This window comes from Eleutherodactylus coqui, chromosome 7 (assembly GCF_035609145.1).
Source record: "Eleutherodactylus coqui strain aEleCoq1 chromosome 7, aEleCoq1.hap1, whole genome shotgun sequence".
Classification (NCBI taxonomy): Eukaryota; Metazoa; Chordata; class Amphibia; order Anura; family Eleutherodactylidae; genus Eleutherodactylus; species Eleutherodactylus coqui.
This window is the reverse complement of record NC_089843.1, coordinates 148,471,059-148,487,693: the sequence shown is the minus strand read 5'-3', so window position 1 is coordinate 148,487,693 and position 16,635 is coordinate 148,471,059. Positions and strand designations below refer to the sequence as shown.

At 40.7% G+C, this 16,635-nt stretch overlaps 1 protein-coding gene across 3 annotated transcripts in view; it reads left to right on the top strand.

The window, feature by feature from the left end:
• Positions 1-16,152, top strand: part of LEF1 (lymphoid enhancer binding factor 1) — a 117,539-nt gene extending 101,387 nt beyond the window's left edge. For all 3 annotated transcript variants that reach the window (XM_066573815.1, XM_066573816.1, XM_066573818.1), the window contains one exon: positions 14,001-16,152. In XM_066573815.1, the coding sequence (XP_066429912.1) occupies positions 14,001-14,080 (80 nt within the window). In that variant the 3' untranslated portion in view covers positions 14,081-16,152. The remainder of the gene's footprint in view (positions 1-14,000) is intronic.
• Positions 16,153-16,635: the final 483 nt, after the last annotated feature.

Genomic DNA, 16,635 nt, shown 5'->3' with positions numbered 1-16,635 from the left:
TCCGATGCACAAGTCTGTTGTAAATGGCACTTTCAGATATTTGAGGCTTCTTGCAATGGTCTCAGTAGAGAATGGAAGCAGCTGAATTTCACATTTCGTCCCAGTACTAACTACATCAAGAGTAGCTATGGAGATAAGTGCTGTCAAGAAAAGTTGGGTAGAGTTCAAGAGGGGCCTGGATGCCTTTCTTGAGTGATACAATACTATATGTTGGAATCACGTATTCGGAAGGTTGTTCCGGGGATTATTCAGATTGCCAGATTGGATTCAGGAGGGAATTTTTTTCCCCTAAAAGGGGAAAAATTAGCTTCTGCCTCATTGTTGTTTTTTTTTTGCCTTCCTCTGGATCAACATTGAGAGGGTAATAGGCTGGACTGGATGGACATATGTCTTTTTTTGGCCTTAGATGCTATGTTATTATGATGTAGTGTTGGAAGAGGGCAGCTAGTCTGTGCAGAAAAGGATTTTTTGAGTGCAGTTCCGAAACATTTTACCACCGTTGTAGGTTCTGGGTTCCAACAACTTTTGACCGTGTGATAAATGGCTATAGTCCTGTGACTGACACCGATTCATATGGACCACATAGGCCTCCAGGGAACCATATAATTGGAATTAATGGCGCAGACCTCAATTCTCACCATAGATGACCTTTTAAAATATTTTTCTAATTTTGAAATAGTTGATACAGCAGAGGTAGATGATGACATAGGATCATCGACAATGGTATGGTACAGCTAGAGATGGGAATATCTACTTATCCTACCATGGTGAAGTAAATGGGAAAGGTAAGGATCGTGTGTTTTGGACGTCCTGCTAGTGATGGCAGAGTTAAGGATGCACAATAAAGTGGAGCTGGAGGTAGTGTTTAAGTGAAGCGAGGAACTGGCGCAGGTTTACAATATACGGGAAAGTTGTGTAATTTCTGCCATTGTCCCTAGGCCAGTTTCACAGTATTGCATTTGTCTTTAATCATGGTAGAAAGTTTCCCCTCTGAATTTAAGCTTTAGTTGTGGATACTAATGAAACCCACAATGGAATGTGGCACCACAATTATTTGCAGGCCTCTTGACTTCAGCAATATGACTACATAATATTCCACTGTTCTTCCTATTTGCTTGTTTTAACCAGTGTGAAATCTGTCTTTAGGAGTGTTAAGTACAATGTATAGGACTGGCTACCAGATGAAGAGGACAAAGACGTATTATATAGTAGCCGGTAGGGATGGGAGATGCAACTAGCAGTAGCTTTATATCCATTTTTCCTACAGGGCAAATGCCAAAACCTACACAACCATTCCTTTAAAGTTACAGGCACAAATACCAAAACTTCTGGAAATACTGTATGTCCTCCTACTTTAGTCTTGATCAGCCTTGTGAGAGGCACATTTATAAGATCCAAACCACCATTCATACGTAAGGCTAACTTCAAATGGACTGTGATTCAGGGCCCAATATCGCGCTCGCCAACATGTGATATTCCGATGGATGCGAGGTGGTTTTATGTCAAACCCGCCTCACATCACTTCGTGGTAGTAGAATCGCAGAGTTTTTCCCATTATTTTCAATGAGAAAACCATTGCAATGTACCACGTGCAACTAGCTTGGGGTGCGATAGTGGCGGTGTCCCCATTGGGAGAACACACACAAAGATAGAACATGCCGCGATTTGTTTCCCATATCGCAGTGCAATGTGGAAAAACATCACTCATGTCTATGACTCCATTCAAAAGAATGGGGTTCATATTTGTGCGTCTCTCAACGCACAAATCTCTCACGATTTTCCCACCCATGTGAAGGCGGCCTAACTCTGTGTATTAGGATATGTGGGCTGACACAATGTGGAAGGTTTATTAAGACTGATGTTTCATTCACTAGTATTAAACAGCAGCCTGCTGAAGTAAGCTGCGATAATTAGGAGGTACGCAGAAAAATGTAACCTTTGGCGCATTGTGGGAGATTGATCATGTGATTTGTAACAGTTTTGTGGCAGGAAAAAAAAAAAAGCTAAGCAAATCAGAACTTGGACAGGAAGTGTTGTCATGTGCACATAGCAGATACGTGGGATGTATTCTTTTCTTTGTATTATTATTTTTTATTGTGGAATCCATATTAGGACCGTCCACACTGGCATTTTCACATACATTTCATTTATGCAAGAAACGTGCATGGGAAAAATGGGAAAAACACATGCATTTTAAGCATATATTTACGTTTTTAAAATCATATGGCGGTATATGTTTTTGATCCTTTTTTCATTTTTTTTTTTTTCTTGTATGAAGAACGTATGTTTTTCCTGAAAACTGTTTTCTTGTTTTTTTCCCCCCCCCCTTGACCACAAAAAACGTACAACCATACCTTTGCATAAGTTTTCCATTGACTGCAATGTCTGGGGAAAAAAAAAAAGTCTGCGTTTCCATACGTTTTTATTTTTATCTTGTGGGCCTGAAATGCTTAGTAGGCTATGCTTTTCAATCCCACAAAAACTATGCATTTTTGACTACATTTACCCAACTGTTTTGGGGAGAAAAAAATATGCTTTTCATGTATGCCCAAATGGCAGTGTGGATGGGCCCTAATTAAGAATTTTTAGGTTATGTTTAGTGGAGTATATATATATATATATAACATGTCAGTTAGTATCGATCAATTCAGGTTTAGCTACTATATGACTAATTAGATGTATTATTTATGGCTTACATGAATCATTATAATGATTCGGTCTTCAGAAAATCAGACCACATGTTTGGTAGAGGCTGACACCTACTGGTATATCCCTTTATTACTTAACGTGCATGAGAGACCGCATTAGTAGTGGAGAAGTTACCAATTAGTTTGTCGTTGTCTTTGAGTGAGAGCTTGGAAACCTTTTATGTGTAACAGTAGTAATAACCGCCTGTAGTGCTATAGGTGAGAAGAGTCCTGCCGGGATCATGTAGCGCATAGATGAAAGGTAGCATTTCTGAAATACATCTGTTTTGTTTTTGATCACTTGGAAAAGTGGTTTCCATTCGGTGGTAATCTACTGGTTGTGGAACTGCAGCTCCCAGTTTGCAGCAGGTTAGTGTGATATTGCAACACTTGGAGAGCCGTAGGTTGCAGACCAACCACTATTTGTAGTTTGTTATACTTTTACATACGGCTTTAAAAAAAAAATATATATATATATTATAATAATTCATCACTCCATGCCTGGACTGTAAGTAGTCCGGCCACAGCATCCAACCTAAATTTCATTCGGTTCTGTAATAGGTGATACTGTTGAGTAACACAGGCTGAAAAAAAGACACATGTCCATCCAGTTCAGCCTATTTACCCCCCAATGTTGATCCAGAAGAAGGCAAAAAAAAATGCCAATGAGGTAAAAGCCAGTTTTCCCCATTAAAAGGTAAAATATATCAGATGTCCGTTTGTCATCACTTTTGTATGTTCGCTTTAGGGTATTTTTGAACTTTTTGTAAAGTTTTTAAACTAACTGAAGCTGTATAGTGGATATGTCACTGGGTTGTGTTGTCTTCTAATCTACTCAACTGGCCATTGACAAATTACCCTACAGTTTGGGCTGTAGGGACACATCATGCTGTGTCTTTAATAATGCAGTGTAGTATGCGGTCACAATTGTAGCATGCAGCTCTTTTGTTGAATTGAAAGCCACTTGCGAGGGTCTTAGAAAATATCATGTTGCCAACTGCGGGCTTACAGAATGAGACATCTGTGAGGGCTTGGAGAATGCAGCCTTCATGGCATGACTTTGTGAAGTGATATGCTTAATTCTCATGTCTCCAAGTCCACATAGCGCCTGTGTCAACTGTGTATAACTAACTTTTCTGATGTAAGAAAAGAGTACTTTGCAGTTCCTCAAAGATGGCGTTCAGTCTACTACTGCCCTGAGTCACCTCTTACAGGGTGGATTATATGAAATGATCTGTTTTACGTCTCCCAAACTCTTGACCTTCTACATACTTTTTTCCCCCAACTGACGTGATTGTGTGATCACATGTAATCTCTTGACTCGACGGGTCAGAATATTTGTGTGTGACATCCCTGCCAAGAGGAATGAAGATCCTTCCATCATTTGTGGTGTAGTTCACGTCACTGACACCCTGAATCCAGAGCTCTTCCTATTAGGTTGAGGTTTTGGTCTGGAAGCCCCAGACCTCACTCACTTGGGTTCCTGGACATGAACAGCTACCACACTGTGCTTTTAGGTTGTAACATGTATTTTCTGCAGTGATTGCTGCTTTGTAGTGGGAAACCATTCTGAGGATATTGGCAGACATTTATGGCTTATATCATAAATAGGAAATTAGACTGTATGGTACATTTTTACTAACTTTGATGGGGGTAAGCTCTATAAGCCTTATAGATTTTATATATGCTCTAACAAATTGTGAGGTATTTTTCTGGATTATGACTGAGCTATTGATACAAATTTCCGATGGGAATGGTGTGCATAAGGTGTAATGCCCATGTAATTATTTGCATTATAAAGTATGTATCTGTACTAAGCCAGTATGGAGATAGGGTGGGTAGGAGGATGTCACACACTGGGTGTGGCGCTGCATGGGTCCCGGGTGGTGCAAGAGTGGATGAGCGTGAGTAAAAGCACAATCGCACACATACTCCATATTGAGAGACACACATAGGGGTATTGTAATGGGCTGTGACCACATTTCAGTCATTGCAGTCTGCTGCTTCATACTTTTAATAAACAGGTCAAAATAGAACACAGGTTCTCCTCACCTGCCTCACAGTCCACTGGAAATTGGCAGCGTAGGTCGGAGCTGGCAGCGTTTCCCTCCAAGATGTCCTCATCCTTCCAGTAAGTGGGTCTACCTCGTAGAGGGTCCAGAGCCACCTGTATTGATGCGAAAATCTGCTAGATAGGTCTGCAGGCTTGAGACCAGGGCAGAATATATGTAACCACTCATGTTTTTTGGTTTTTTTGGTGCTAACAACTTTTTAAAAATTCTTTCTTCTTCCTCTGACGTCTACCAATACTCTGGCCATAGTTCTCCTTCCATTTTATACTCTCTCAAATCTTATGAGAGAAGCACTCCCAACTTCGCCATATGCCCTTTCCTTAAAGAAACAGTAACAATCAGTACAACAATAGGCAATACACACAATGAAAGTCCAGACTGGGATAGGCATGGGGTACCTTACTACACATGCCTACAGAAATATCAGTAGACCCCTGCCTTTTTTTCGTTAACCTTATGGAAAAAGAATGAACTTTTGTCCTTTCTCCATGAGATGTTATGAAGGTGTGAGGCAAACTGAGCTGTGGTTCCTTTTTTCGGTCCTGTAGCAGCCACAGTGGTTTCTACTATAGCCCAAACACTTTTGCTTGCATCTCCCATTTTGGGGATCCTTTTTAGCTGGAGAATTTCAGGTTTCTTTCCCTTGTAGTAGAATACCAGAGACAGCTTTTAATCAAGAGTGGTGCTTGTTCTGGAATAAAGTATTATTATTTTCTTTTTTTAAAATGTTTTATTACCCCACTATATAGAGACTGAACATGAGTCAACAGTATGATGCAGCAGCAAAAAAAGCTAATGCAATTAGGGGATGTATTAAGAGAAGCATAGAGTCAGTCCCCTTTTCCTCTGGATCAACATGGGTGGGTGGAGGGGGGCGCTGGATGATGGACATGTCTTAAAAAATATCATGTTGCCAACTCCAGCCTTACAGAATAAGACATCTGCGAGGGCTTGGAAAATGCAGCCTTACATTCTATATTACTATGTTAGATCACATGATGTAATTATCCCCCTCTACGCCTCCTTAGTCAGACCTCATCTGGAATACTGTGTCCAGTTCTGGGCACCCCAATTTTAAAAACACATCGACAAACTGGAGCAAGTTCAGAGAAGAGTTACCAAGATGGTGAGCGGTCTGCAAATCATGTCCTATAAGGAACGGGTAAATCATCTAGGAATGTTTAGCTTGCAAAAACGAAGGCTGAGAGCAGACGCAATAGCTGTCAACAAATATCTGAAGGGCTGTCACAGTGCAGAGGGATCAGCCCTATTGTTATTCGTACAAGGAAAGACTAGAAGCAATGGGATGAAACTGAAAGAGAGGAGACACAGAATAGATATTAAACAGTGAGGGTGATTAATGAGTGGAACAGGTTGCCACGGAAGGTCGTGAGTTCTCCTTCAATTGAAGTGTTCAAAACAAAGGCTGGACAGACATCTGTCTGGGATGATTTAGTAAATCCTGCACTGAACAGGGGGTTGGACCTGATGACCCTGGAGGTCCCTTCCAACTCTACCATTCTAGGATCGTTTACTTACAGTACGTCAATATCTGTATCCAATGCATACAAAAAAAGAAAATCTGCTCATCCAAGAAATTAAGGGTGAAAGTGCACAATAAGTGATGGCTGCAACAAATACAGAAAGCCACACAAGCCTCACCGCTCATTAATATCTGCATAAAAATGTACAACTGTTATATATACCAACTGCATATAAAATGCACCCTGTATCCAACGCCTGATCTTAGAAATGCGCTACAGAGGTTCTTGGAATTAACTCATTAACCTAAATTGGCATTCAAGGCATGCTGTTAATATTCGCTGGGGATTTTTAGTATTTTTGTGTTTCATGTCCGGACGCCCAGTGGGTCTCGGGGAAACAGAACCCCAGTGGTTTCTCCTCCGTTGAAGGGTGTAATATTACTATGTGATTCCTCATTGATTCTCTGCTTGCCGGAATGAGGAAAATAGTTCTGTAGCTTCTTGAAAAGCAATTCTGCTCTGGGAACGGTTTCTTCTGGCTTTATCAGTAAACTCACAGCAGCGGCATTAAATATGAAGGACAAATAATAAGCACACAGTGGCTTTTATTCAGACTGATCCTAGAACTTCACATATGTAAAATGTGACTTGCAGCACTCTCTTTGAAGCCTAACCACAGCCAGGGTGCTGTAATTGCAGCCTTTGATTGTGCCGACTTTACTTGTGGATTGGGCCGTGCAGCGGCATGCCTGGCTTGGCAAGACTTCAGCAAAAAGCCCCCCAGTGAAGTCTCAGATGTGGGCAGTCCTTGCATGCCTGTGGTTTCTTGAAAAGAATCCCGATTTGACCTGTTTTTTTTCTATACAGTAAAGCCAGAGTTTCTTTCGTAGGTGCTTCTGGGGTTCTTGTACTCCTTTCTGCCGGCACACGGGCTGCAGGGTGCTGAAGTGTGTGTATATATCTTATAGAATAAAATAGACCTGGTTTTATGGGTTTGTTCCCCGTATCTGCATACAGCTATAATCATTGTTAATGAGTTGCACCCTGTGTATAATAAACGGCCGCCTGCGGGGTTTGTGGACGGTCGGTTTTACGGACTCCTCGCTGGGAAGGTTTGTCTAGGAATGTCCCTGTTTTTCATTATTAGTCAACCACACGGGATATTTAATATGTTGCATCATTAGGATGTCGCTCTTACTTATTGGCCGCCTGTGGCGGAGTTTTGTCTCATCTGTAAAGTCGTCCCTGTGATGATCGCTCCTGTGCTTTTAGGGCTCCTTCACACGGATTTATGCGTTTTTGCAGACTCCTCTACGTTACGTATTTGCACTATGAACGAGCCTTTTCTGCATGTGCATTTGCATTTTTTACTGTACTTTTTGCACGCGCGGCTTCATGTTATACGCATGTTTTTTTGCGCACAAGACACAACCAAGCCTCGATTTTGAAATGGTTATTTAGCCTAATGGGTTCCAGTTATCCTGCAGCATTGTGCATCCCATTGCAAATCTTCCCATAGACTTCTACGGAGACCTATGATGCACAAATGCACACAAAAGTAGAGCAAGCTGCGTTTTTTTCTGTGCATGTGAAAAAGGCAAACGAGAATAAACCCATTGAAATCAACTTATTGAGCGCTCAAATTTTAGCGCACGCAAATACGCCCGTGTGAAGGAGCTGTTACTTGGGAGGATCATTGCTCAGTACTGGAGGTGGCCAGGGATCATTCGAGCCCGCCGGCCACCACTCACAGGAAGCAGACAGTCATTCATAGATGGACTGCCTGTTTACACAGAACGATGCAGCTGCTGACCAACGATAAGTTTTAGGTCTACATGAAAGATCCGCTCAGCAATTTACCACTGATTGGTTTCTCACTGCATGCGTTCACACGGCACAATTTTTTATTTTTTTGTGCAAACCACTCTATCTAACAAGCGATTTGCACAATAAAAGTGTCGTATAAAAGGGTCTTTATGTAGTTTTTTAACCAGTTTGATTCTGGCTGTCCAGCATGTACCTACTATATTTAACTGCTATAATGTCCTCGTGTGTGTAAAGGTGAGATCAGTATGAAATGACATCCTGACTCCTTCTGACATCAACCGCAATACTGGTAGTGCAGTGCTGCAGGTTTTCTGAATGTAAATTTCTACATGTTCTTTAGGTAGTGTACCCCTTTAAGCAGAGCTATTCTAGAACACAGGAGTACCGCAGCCACCCATCCTGTGCTGTCCGGCGTCTGCCTCCTCATGCCCCACAAATAGACAGAAGGAGGGTATAGCTACATAGTATGCAATCATGATGCTACCCATGCAGGTGTTTATTTCCTTCAATACTCCCAAATAGGTGGCTTCACTCTTGTATTACAAATGTGCCGCCGCTTACAGCTTCCCCAGCAACAATAGCTGAACACTAGTAGGTTCGTACCTGAAGGGAATGTGCCTTCAAAAAAATGAGCTATTGCATAAATCAAGTTTTTATGTTTAAACCTATATTTTCAGGATTTTTTAAACTAATTTTCAATGTTGAAAGCTATATTTGAAAACAATCCCAATCCTGCAGTTTTCACACTGAACACTAAGCCCTGTGTAAATCCACCTCTTAGCCTTTGCTGAACAGTTTTCTATACAGAACAAAGTCATTACATTACATTACACTCACAGGCAGGATTACAATGAAAGGTAACAACTATATAGAGTTAACACAGGATCACCATTCACAATCGTGATAGTCACAGCTCACCTCCTCCCCGTCCTTTCACAATGACCCTCTATTCTAGGCATGCTCTGTAACCTGTGCAATTTGCTATACGAGTCAATGGGTCCCATTTGTCCATTGTGTGACCCATGAGTGTTGCTGTAAAGCATGACTCTAACTGCTATTAACTGCAGCCCAGGCAAGATGGCCGCCCTCAATCATGTACAGACAATGGAACAAATAAATCTACAATCCTAAAATAAAAATAGATTAGAAGAATAGAATATGGTTTTAATTTAGTAAAAAAACAAACTTATAGCTGATCCATTCCCTGGGACCCCTTGTCAAATATTCGCATACATAGGCATATTAATCTACAAGGTGAATATTTTATTCCTGGAACCAAGTTTACACTTTTCTGAGAACTTTTATGAAACTAAGAAGAAGTCACACTGAAGAAGTGAAATAATGTGAGTACAGATCCTGAGGTTTCACCTTCACATGTGCAAGGATCCAAACCAGGGAGGTCAGCAAGTTCAATCCCATGGAAAGTGGCATTCTCCAGGACAACCAGTAATCCTCTGTTCCCATGGCCGGCCAGATTCCTCAGTCTCTTCTAACCCCACTGCTTCTGTCACCTCTCAAGTATGTTGTAGCTTTATCCACAGACACTTAGCTTATGTTCTTAAGGAACTAACTTGCTAAAAACGCTGTTAACACTCCAGTGGGGTGTCATAGAGATCAATTTAAGCAACACATCCATATATGCCTCTAGAGATGTGTATATTAAATCACGGAGAGCATCAGACTGTCTCCACAGAATTTTGATATAATGTAAATTTGTGAAGCCACAAAAGACCAAATACTCCAGCAACGAATGGTCCGTTTACACCTGCCAATTATTGGGCCCAAGTGTTCCTCTAGATGCTCGTCCACCTGCCAGTTGTGGCCTGTAAAAGACCCAACGATCAGCCAACGAGCGAGTAAAGTGAATTCATTGGTAGATCAGCTTATTTATGCAAGCATAAAAATGCTCGCTGTACATCATCCCTTGTAAACGGGGAAACGTGCAGCCAATCAGTAACAGTTGCATGGGGACGAATCATGGCGTTAATGATTGGTGGTCCACATAGAGCATATCTGTTAGTGTTGACCAACCTGTTCATTTTCAATCAGTGATTGTTGGCAGGGGCAGAATGTCTGGCCATGTAAAATTACCATTACTGCTAGAAATAAGTACATGTCACAAAATACCTTTTTAAAAGAACATGTTACCAAGTATGAGCACCATAAACAAAGTGAGCGCTCTGGATTGGGTAAGCGGGTAAGTAGAAGAAATACTTCCCTAGACTGCAGGGAACCTGCCATATGAGCATCATAACTTAGTTTATGGTGCTCATACCTGCTGACGGGTTCCCTTTAACTTAGGTGGGTTAAAACATCCTTCCAGGCCTGAAGAAACCTAGATGGCCCCACCGTTCTCTGACTAATAATGCATACTAATGCTGCTATTTGCTCCTGGTCTGTGTTTTGGGGGGAGGTTTTATTTGGGCTTTATATTAATTGGTTATGTTTATCTTTTCTATGGCAGGAATTCAAATTTGACTTTTTTTGCACTTGCACTCTATAGCAGTAGCTTTACTCCTTGTTGTCTTGGAAGAATTTATGTGGTCTGCATTTTTACGTATATGGTTGTCAGTTGCTGGTATTGTCCGCCTATAAGTTTAGAGTTTTTGTACTGTCTATTATATCCTTCATTATCTATTAGTGCTGCAGTTTCTATGGCACATATGGACAGTGATTTTTGCCGTGTGGACTCCGTTTAGGTCTGTTGCAAAAAAAAAAAAGAACAAGTCTTGGCTATAACTTGAAAAACTGTGAAATCTTATATGCACCGCTGGAAGTAATTAAATTCTTTATTGCAACATTAAAATAACCAAAACGCACCAGAGCCCTGGAACGGTTATCCTGCTAAGCCAAATAACTAAGGAACGGCATATCCTCAAAATGGAATCTAAAAAGGATGCTGGATGCAAACACATAAAATATAACCGCAATGAACAAAATGCCCTTGTTCACATAGTAAATGATGTGGTGGTTACTGACCTGCAATATTCAGCTGCCAATAATCCCCATCTAGTAGTATGGTCTCATTGGTATAAGCTGTATATAGTGATTATTGGAAGCCCAGTACCATGCAGACTTACAAACCACATACTGTATGGTAGTTGACTAAAAAAGATGGCCGTTTTTATTAACGGATTATTGATATTGCGTGTTATATATATTAGGCGACTAGTGAACACTTTTAGATTTTCTGTTTAGAAGACTTATTTTCCTCCATTTGGATTATCTGTTGCAATAAACCTTTTTAATGGTTAAAGCAATGCATATATCATTGTAGTGTTTTTCAGTGTAGAGCTCCCACTTGTCCTCTATTAAGCCACTTACAATATTGTGAGTAAGGGCATTGAGAAAAATAACAGAAGCATCCAAATAATTCTGCCCCATTTATATCCCCCTCTAATGTAACAGTGGGTGCGCGGCTAGCCCCCTCCTCCTGCAGCTTCAAACTGCCTTACAAAAATTGCAGCTCTTGAATGTTCTTGGCATTGGTGGTCTCTCCTTTGAGTAACAAAGATTTGTAACCCTTCTACAGGGAGTAACGATGACTGCTTTTTAGACTCTTATTAAGACTTACTTTGCTTTTAAGTTTGGATCTACCCTGCAGCCTCCTCTCAGTTTCCATGCGACTAACCTTCACATATAAGGTCCATGGAGTCTGGCTTCCTGACTAAGCTTCCATAGCCCCATCATCCAGCAATCTCACGGTCTCTCCTTTTCTTAGATAACTACTCCAGACGACCCAGTTTGTTAGAAACATGCAAATTCAGGACACTATCACTATATTGTGCACTCCCTCCCTTTGGTGGAAAGGGTAGCCTAACTTATAGGATCTGCCACTATGTTCACATAAGGAATATGGTGTCCCTATGCCCTCACACCTCTAGGAACAAACCCCATGCAGTTGCCCACCAATGGCATATCAATGGGTATGGCCGAATTAACCCCAACACTAGGACAACCACCAAAACCTGTACATAAAACCAATTAGCTTATTGCATTATGTAGATTGTAGGGTGCAAACCATGGGTGGGGCAAGGGGCCAAGTCTACAACGCCCTTACATCTCTAATGTGTTTATTGAACTCTTCAGCCCTTATCTCTCCTCTCCTGAATGTAATTTTTAGGCTGATTTATGTTCAAATTTAGATATTTGTTCAGGAGAGGGGCTAGAGACTGGGCCATCAGACTAGCTCCCGTAAATGGCATACTGCAGCTTGCTAAATATGCTGTTGTACACATAAGCTGAACAATGCAAAATGTTTACTTAAATGCATGTATTTTTGGCTGAAAAGCATCTTTACCATAGGGATTTATTAAACAATTTACCCCCCCCCCCCCCCCCTTCCCCCAAAAAAATGTCCAAAGTCTTTAAGATCGTGAATATCTTGCTGAACCCGCCAATTTTGGTTGAGCTGGAAAACCACCTATATGAAGGATGTCCTGAATTTTCCATACCAGCAAATCTCGGGGTGAAGGGCGAGATTTTGATATTCCCGATCCTTTGTTCTCACATGAGATAAGCTGCTGCCAGAGGTGCCTGGCAGTTCCCCATTGAAAATGCATGCACACTCTCAGCGGAGCCAAGTATGCCTATGTTGGCCAGGATGGGGCATTGTGAGGAATAGCTGACACAGCCAAATGAGCATTTGGCCCGTGGCAATCAGAACAGGAGCAGTTGCCGCTTGTAGATACAGTAGTTGTACAGTAAAGTTTGTTGTTTTTTTTTTTTGGGGGGGGGGGGGGGGGGGTTTACTACAAATCTTGAAATCTGATTCTACGATTATTTGCATCCAGGCCCCATTTGTGACGGGTAATGATGCCATTCATCTACTCTAAACTGTACATTCTTTGCACTTTCATTCCCCAGTCCGAAGCAATACTATCACTAGGTCTTTTAATTCCATCAGATTTCACGGCCCCTTTTTCACTGCAGAGGTCTGGAGCAGATCTGCCATAGTTATTATAACCTCCTGACTTCAAAGGCAGTATAGGGAAGAAATGGTCTAAACACAGCAGAGCTGTATTTTTCTCGGTGTAGCAGACATTCCTGGCTCCTAATCTGCTGCAGCTCTGAATCACAGCTCTTGTATCAGGCTGCTGTGAACCTACGGCCCTGGCGCCTCCGGGACATTCCTCGACAGGAAGCCCAATGTTTTAATGTTAGGCTAAGAGGAAAACCTTCCCAGGAAGAGCAACCTGGACCAAACCCTTTGAACGTCTGGGATGAAAAGGCTAAAAGTAAATAAAATCTGTGGGGTGCTCTTGTGTTTCTGCACAGTTCTTTTGGATGGCGTTAACTCTTCTCGAAGAGAAGTCTAGACTGATTTTTTGACTGTAGGAAAAATGGGCTTCATCCAAGAAGAATAGATAGATAAGACCGATTAGATAGATTTTTTTGGCTAATTTTTCACTCCAACTAGTATCATTGCCAGTAGGTTCTTGTTGACCGACTCTCAGGTAGACCTGTGGAATACGTGCAGTAAGAGCTCCCTCGTGTGTCTGAAAACAAAGTAATACATATAAAATGATGGGCAGCCTGCATTTCCCATGACTAAATCTAGAACGTCTGTCTATTTTCCAACGGATGACATTTCTATGTTAAAAGAACTAGAGACGGTGCACTAAATATATATTGTGATTAACTATAGAAGTTGATGGTTTTATTTTGATACTACTAAATTGTGTAATTCAATAGATAGGATTGAATGCCAATTCGCATTTTTAAACTTTGATATCTATTAGTCCTGGGTCCAATGCAATGGCGTATGTGTTAGACCAACAATTGAAAGCTTCACCGCATTCGATGGCATAGAATGCATAAGGCAGGCATGAGATAAATTCATACCAAGAAGCTGTAAACTGTTGATAAATAACAATTGTTTTATAAAATATAATAATCTAACTTTTTTTCTTATTTTCTATCCATTGCAGGGGGGAAAAAGAATTCCTTCTCGGCGTGTAAAGCAAAGGCAGCAACAGCAGGAGGACTCCTAGAGATGGAAGCTTGTTAAACTCCCCAACTTCTCCATTAACAGCAAGACCGTCCCCAAGGAGTCTGCTAATGACATTGACATGCCACTGCTAGAGACACTGTACCGTATAGACAATCACTGCCTGTAGTTTGGCACCACTGGTACCAGGGGGCCTTCATGTACCACAGCTAGATCCCCAAGGATGGAAGACATTGCAAGAATCATCAGGATGCATTATTATCCATCGTATTCATACTACTTCCATGCAGCGTTCACTGCAGATGGGAAGTTCCTAAAGTGACCCAGCCACAGACCAAACAGAGTGCTGACATTGGATAGAAACCATGGACAAGACAAACCTCTTTTATTTAAGAACGGAGCAAAAGGATCAATTCTGTTTTTTTGGGTTTTTTTTAAATCATTGTATTGTTTTATCTCCATAAAACTTGAATGCTTTTATATATCAGATTTAGGATGGATCGGTGTATATTTTATTAGTCAGGGTATAAACCAAGCCCCCGTCCCACTTCCTGCAAAAAAAAAAAAAAAAAGCAACTAAAATAATAGATTTTTTTTTTTCTGCACGAAATTGTCTTTTTTTTTTTTTAAATACTTTATTTACTTAGGGATGGATCGACAACCTTTTGTTGCTTCCATTGTGTAAAGGGTCGTAAGGAGATATAATGTATTAAAAATTTATAGAGAAAAGTTGTTTTTTGCTGAGACCATACAATATGACCTGGATGTCGAAGTTTTATATATAGGTAAGACAAGCAAGTGTTCTTAAATTTCATTTTTGAATCTATGGAAATTAGGGGCGCTGGTTCTATGGTGATTTGTGGAAAATGAATAGATACTTGGGAAGACGGTTTTAGTAGCCCCCGATTTTATAATTAGTGCAGTATACAATAAGTTATAGATACTTGTTCTCCAGAACCGTTATAGAAGAATACGGCTCTGTTCACACTAGCGTCATGGCGTCCATTTATAAGACCGCTAGGATTCATTGACCTCCATTTGAAAAACTTAATTGACTATAAGTGGTGTTCTTGCTGTCACAAATATCTGAATATTAACCCTTTGCCATCCAATTTTGGATTCAGAGTTTCCTAGGGGGTTTCCTCTTTCTGCCATTATACAATGGTGCCATCTGCTGGCTAGAGCCAGTACTACAGTATGGGACATGCTGGAGAGGCCCCCAACGACAGAGCGGCCAGTAATCTACAGTAAGAATACCCTGCCGGATGTCTTCTGACACCGGAGCTGTACAGCCTTCAATCAGAATGTCTTTAGACGTCAGACAGTGGATTGGAAAGGGTTAAATGGAAAGCTCATAACTAAAGTGTGAACAGACCGTAAGCCACTGACTTTGTATAACCAACGTTTGGCTAAGGGACAATGAATATATCATTCAGCCCAGATGACACACAATAGGTTCCCCGGTCCTTAGGTAAGCTCTTGGCTGGCACTCGCTGTGACTGTACATTGTCATTGTGCTATTTTTCTTATATATTTTGCAGAAGGGGACAATAAGGTGCATTTCACGTCATTTGTCATAAATAATGACCTCGAATTGCGGGCCAGGTTCTCTTTCACCCCCTTTCTTCTTCAGCAGAATTCAAGATGATCTTATTTTTTCACAAATGCCCATGATCTGTCTTTTATCTGTTTGTATTATGTCAAACACATATATTTAATATATAATTCATCTTGTAGGAAGACATGCAGTCTTCTATTTGGCCCATTTGGAGAACCATCCCATAAGTCCTAAGGAAAGGGTGATGCAGTTTTGTGTATTACTCCTCTGTTCTTTTTTTGGAATAAGAGCCCAGCACTTGGATTCATTGTTACAATGTAAATTGTTCTGTATTGTATTTGTATTATTTTCTTCTGCTAACCTATAGTGGGATTTGATGCCAGTTGTAAAAAAGAAGAACTTTTGATGTGTCCCTTTTATCGGTCGCAAAGTACAGGCTTTGCAGAAAGAGAAAATTTGTCAATTCAACTTTTTTTTTTGGTCATTCCAATTTGAGTTAATGTGCTGAGCATATGTTTTTAAAAAAATAAAAAGCTTTGTAATAAAACAGAAAAAAATACTATATTATTTGTTGCTAAGGAAATCCATTGTGTGGGCTTTTTGTTCATATGGCTTACTTTTATTGCCTACAAGGGAACAGCAGGCATTTTGAATTAGGGCCCTTTTACATGGACACATTTATCATTCAGTTTTGCACAATCCAGCGAATGAACGACAAATAATACGGTGTTTGTTCGTTCATTCACTTTAGGCATCATTGGCCCATGTAAACAGGCAGTTCATTTATGAATGACTGCCTGTTTATTGTGAATGGTGCCAGGTGGCCGGAAGAGATCTCTGGCCCACTCCCATTTCCCTTCACGTATTATTGCACCAGGTGTGCTTTTTGACATAAAATATGAAGATAACTTTATTTTTTAAAAGTTGTACAACAATTGGCAAGTACATCATCCTACATCTAAGCGCTCAATAGAGTTATGTTGTAATTAAAAAAATGAAGTTTTAATAGTGCTCTAGTGGCACCAGTTTGTAAATTGGATCAGGTGAACTTTCACCC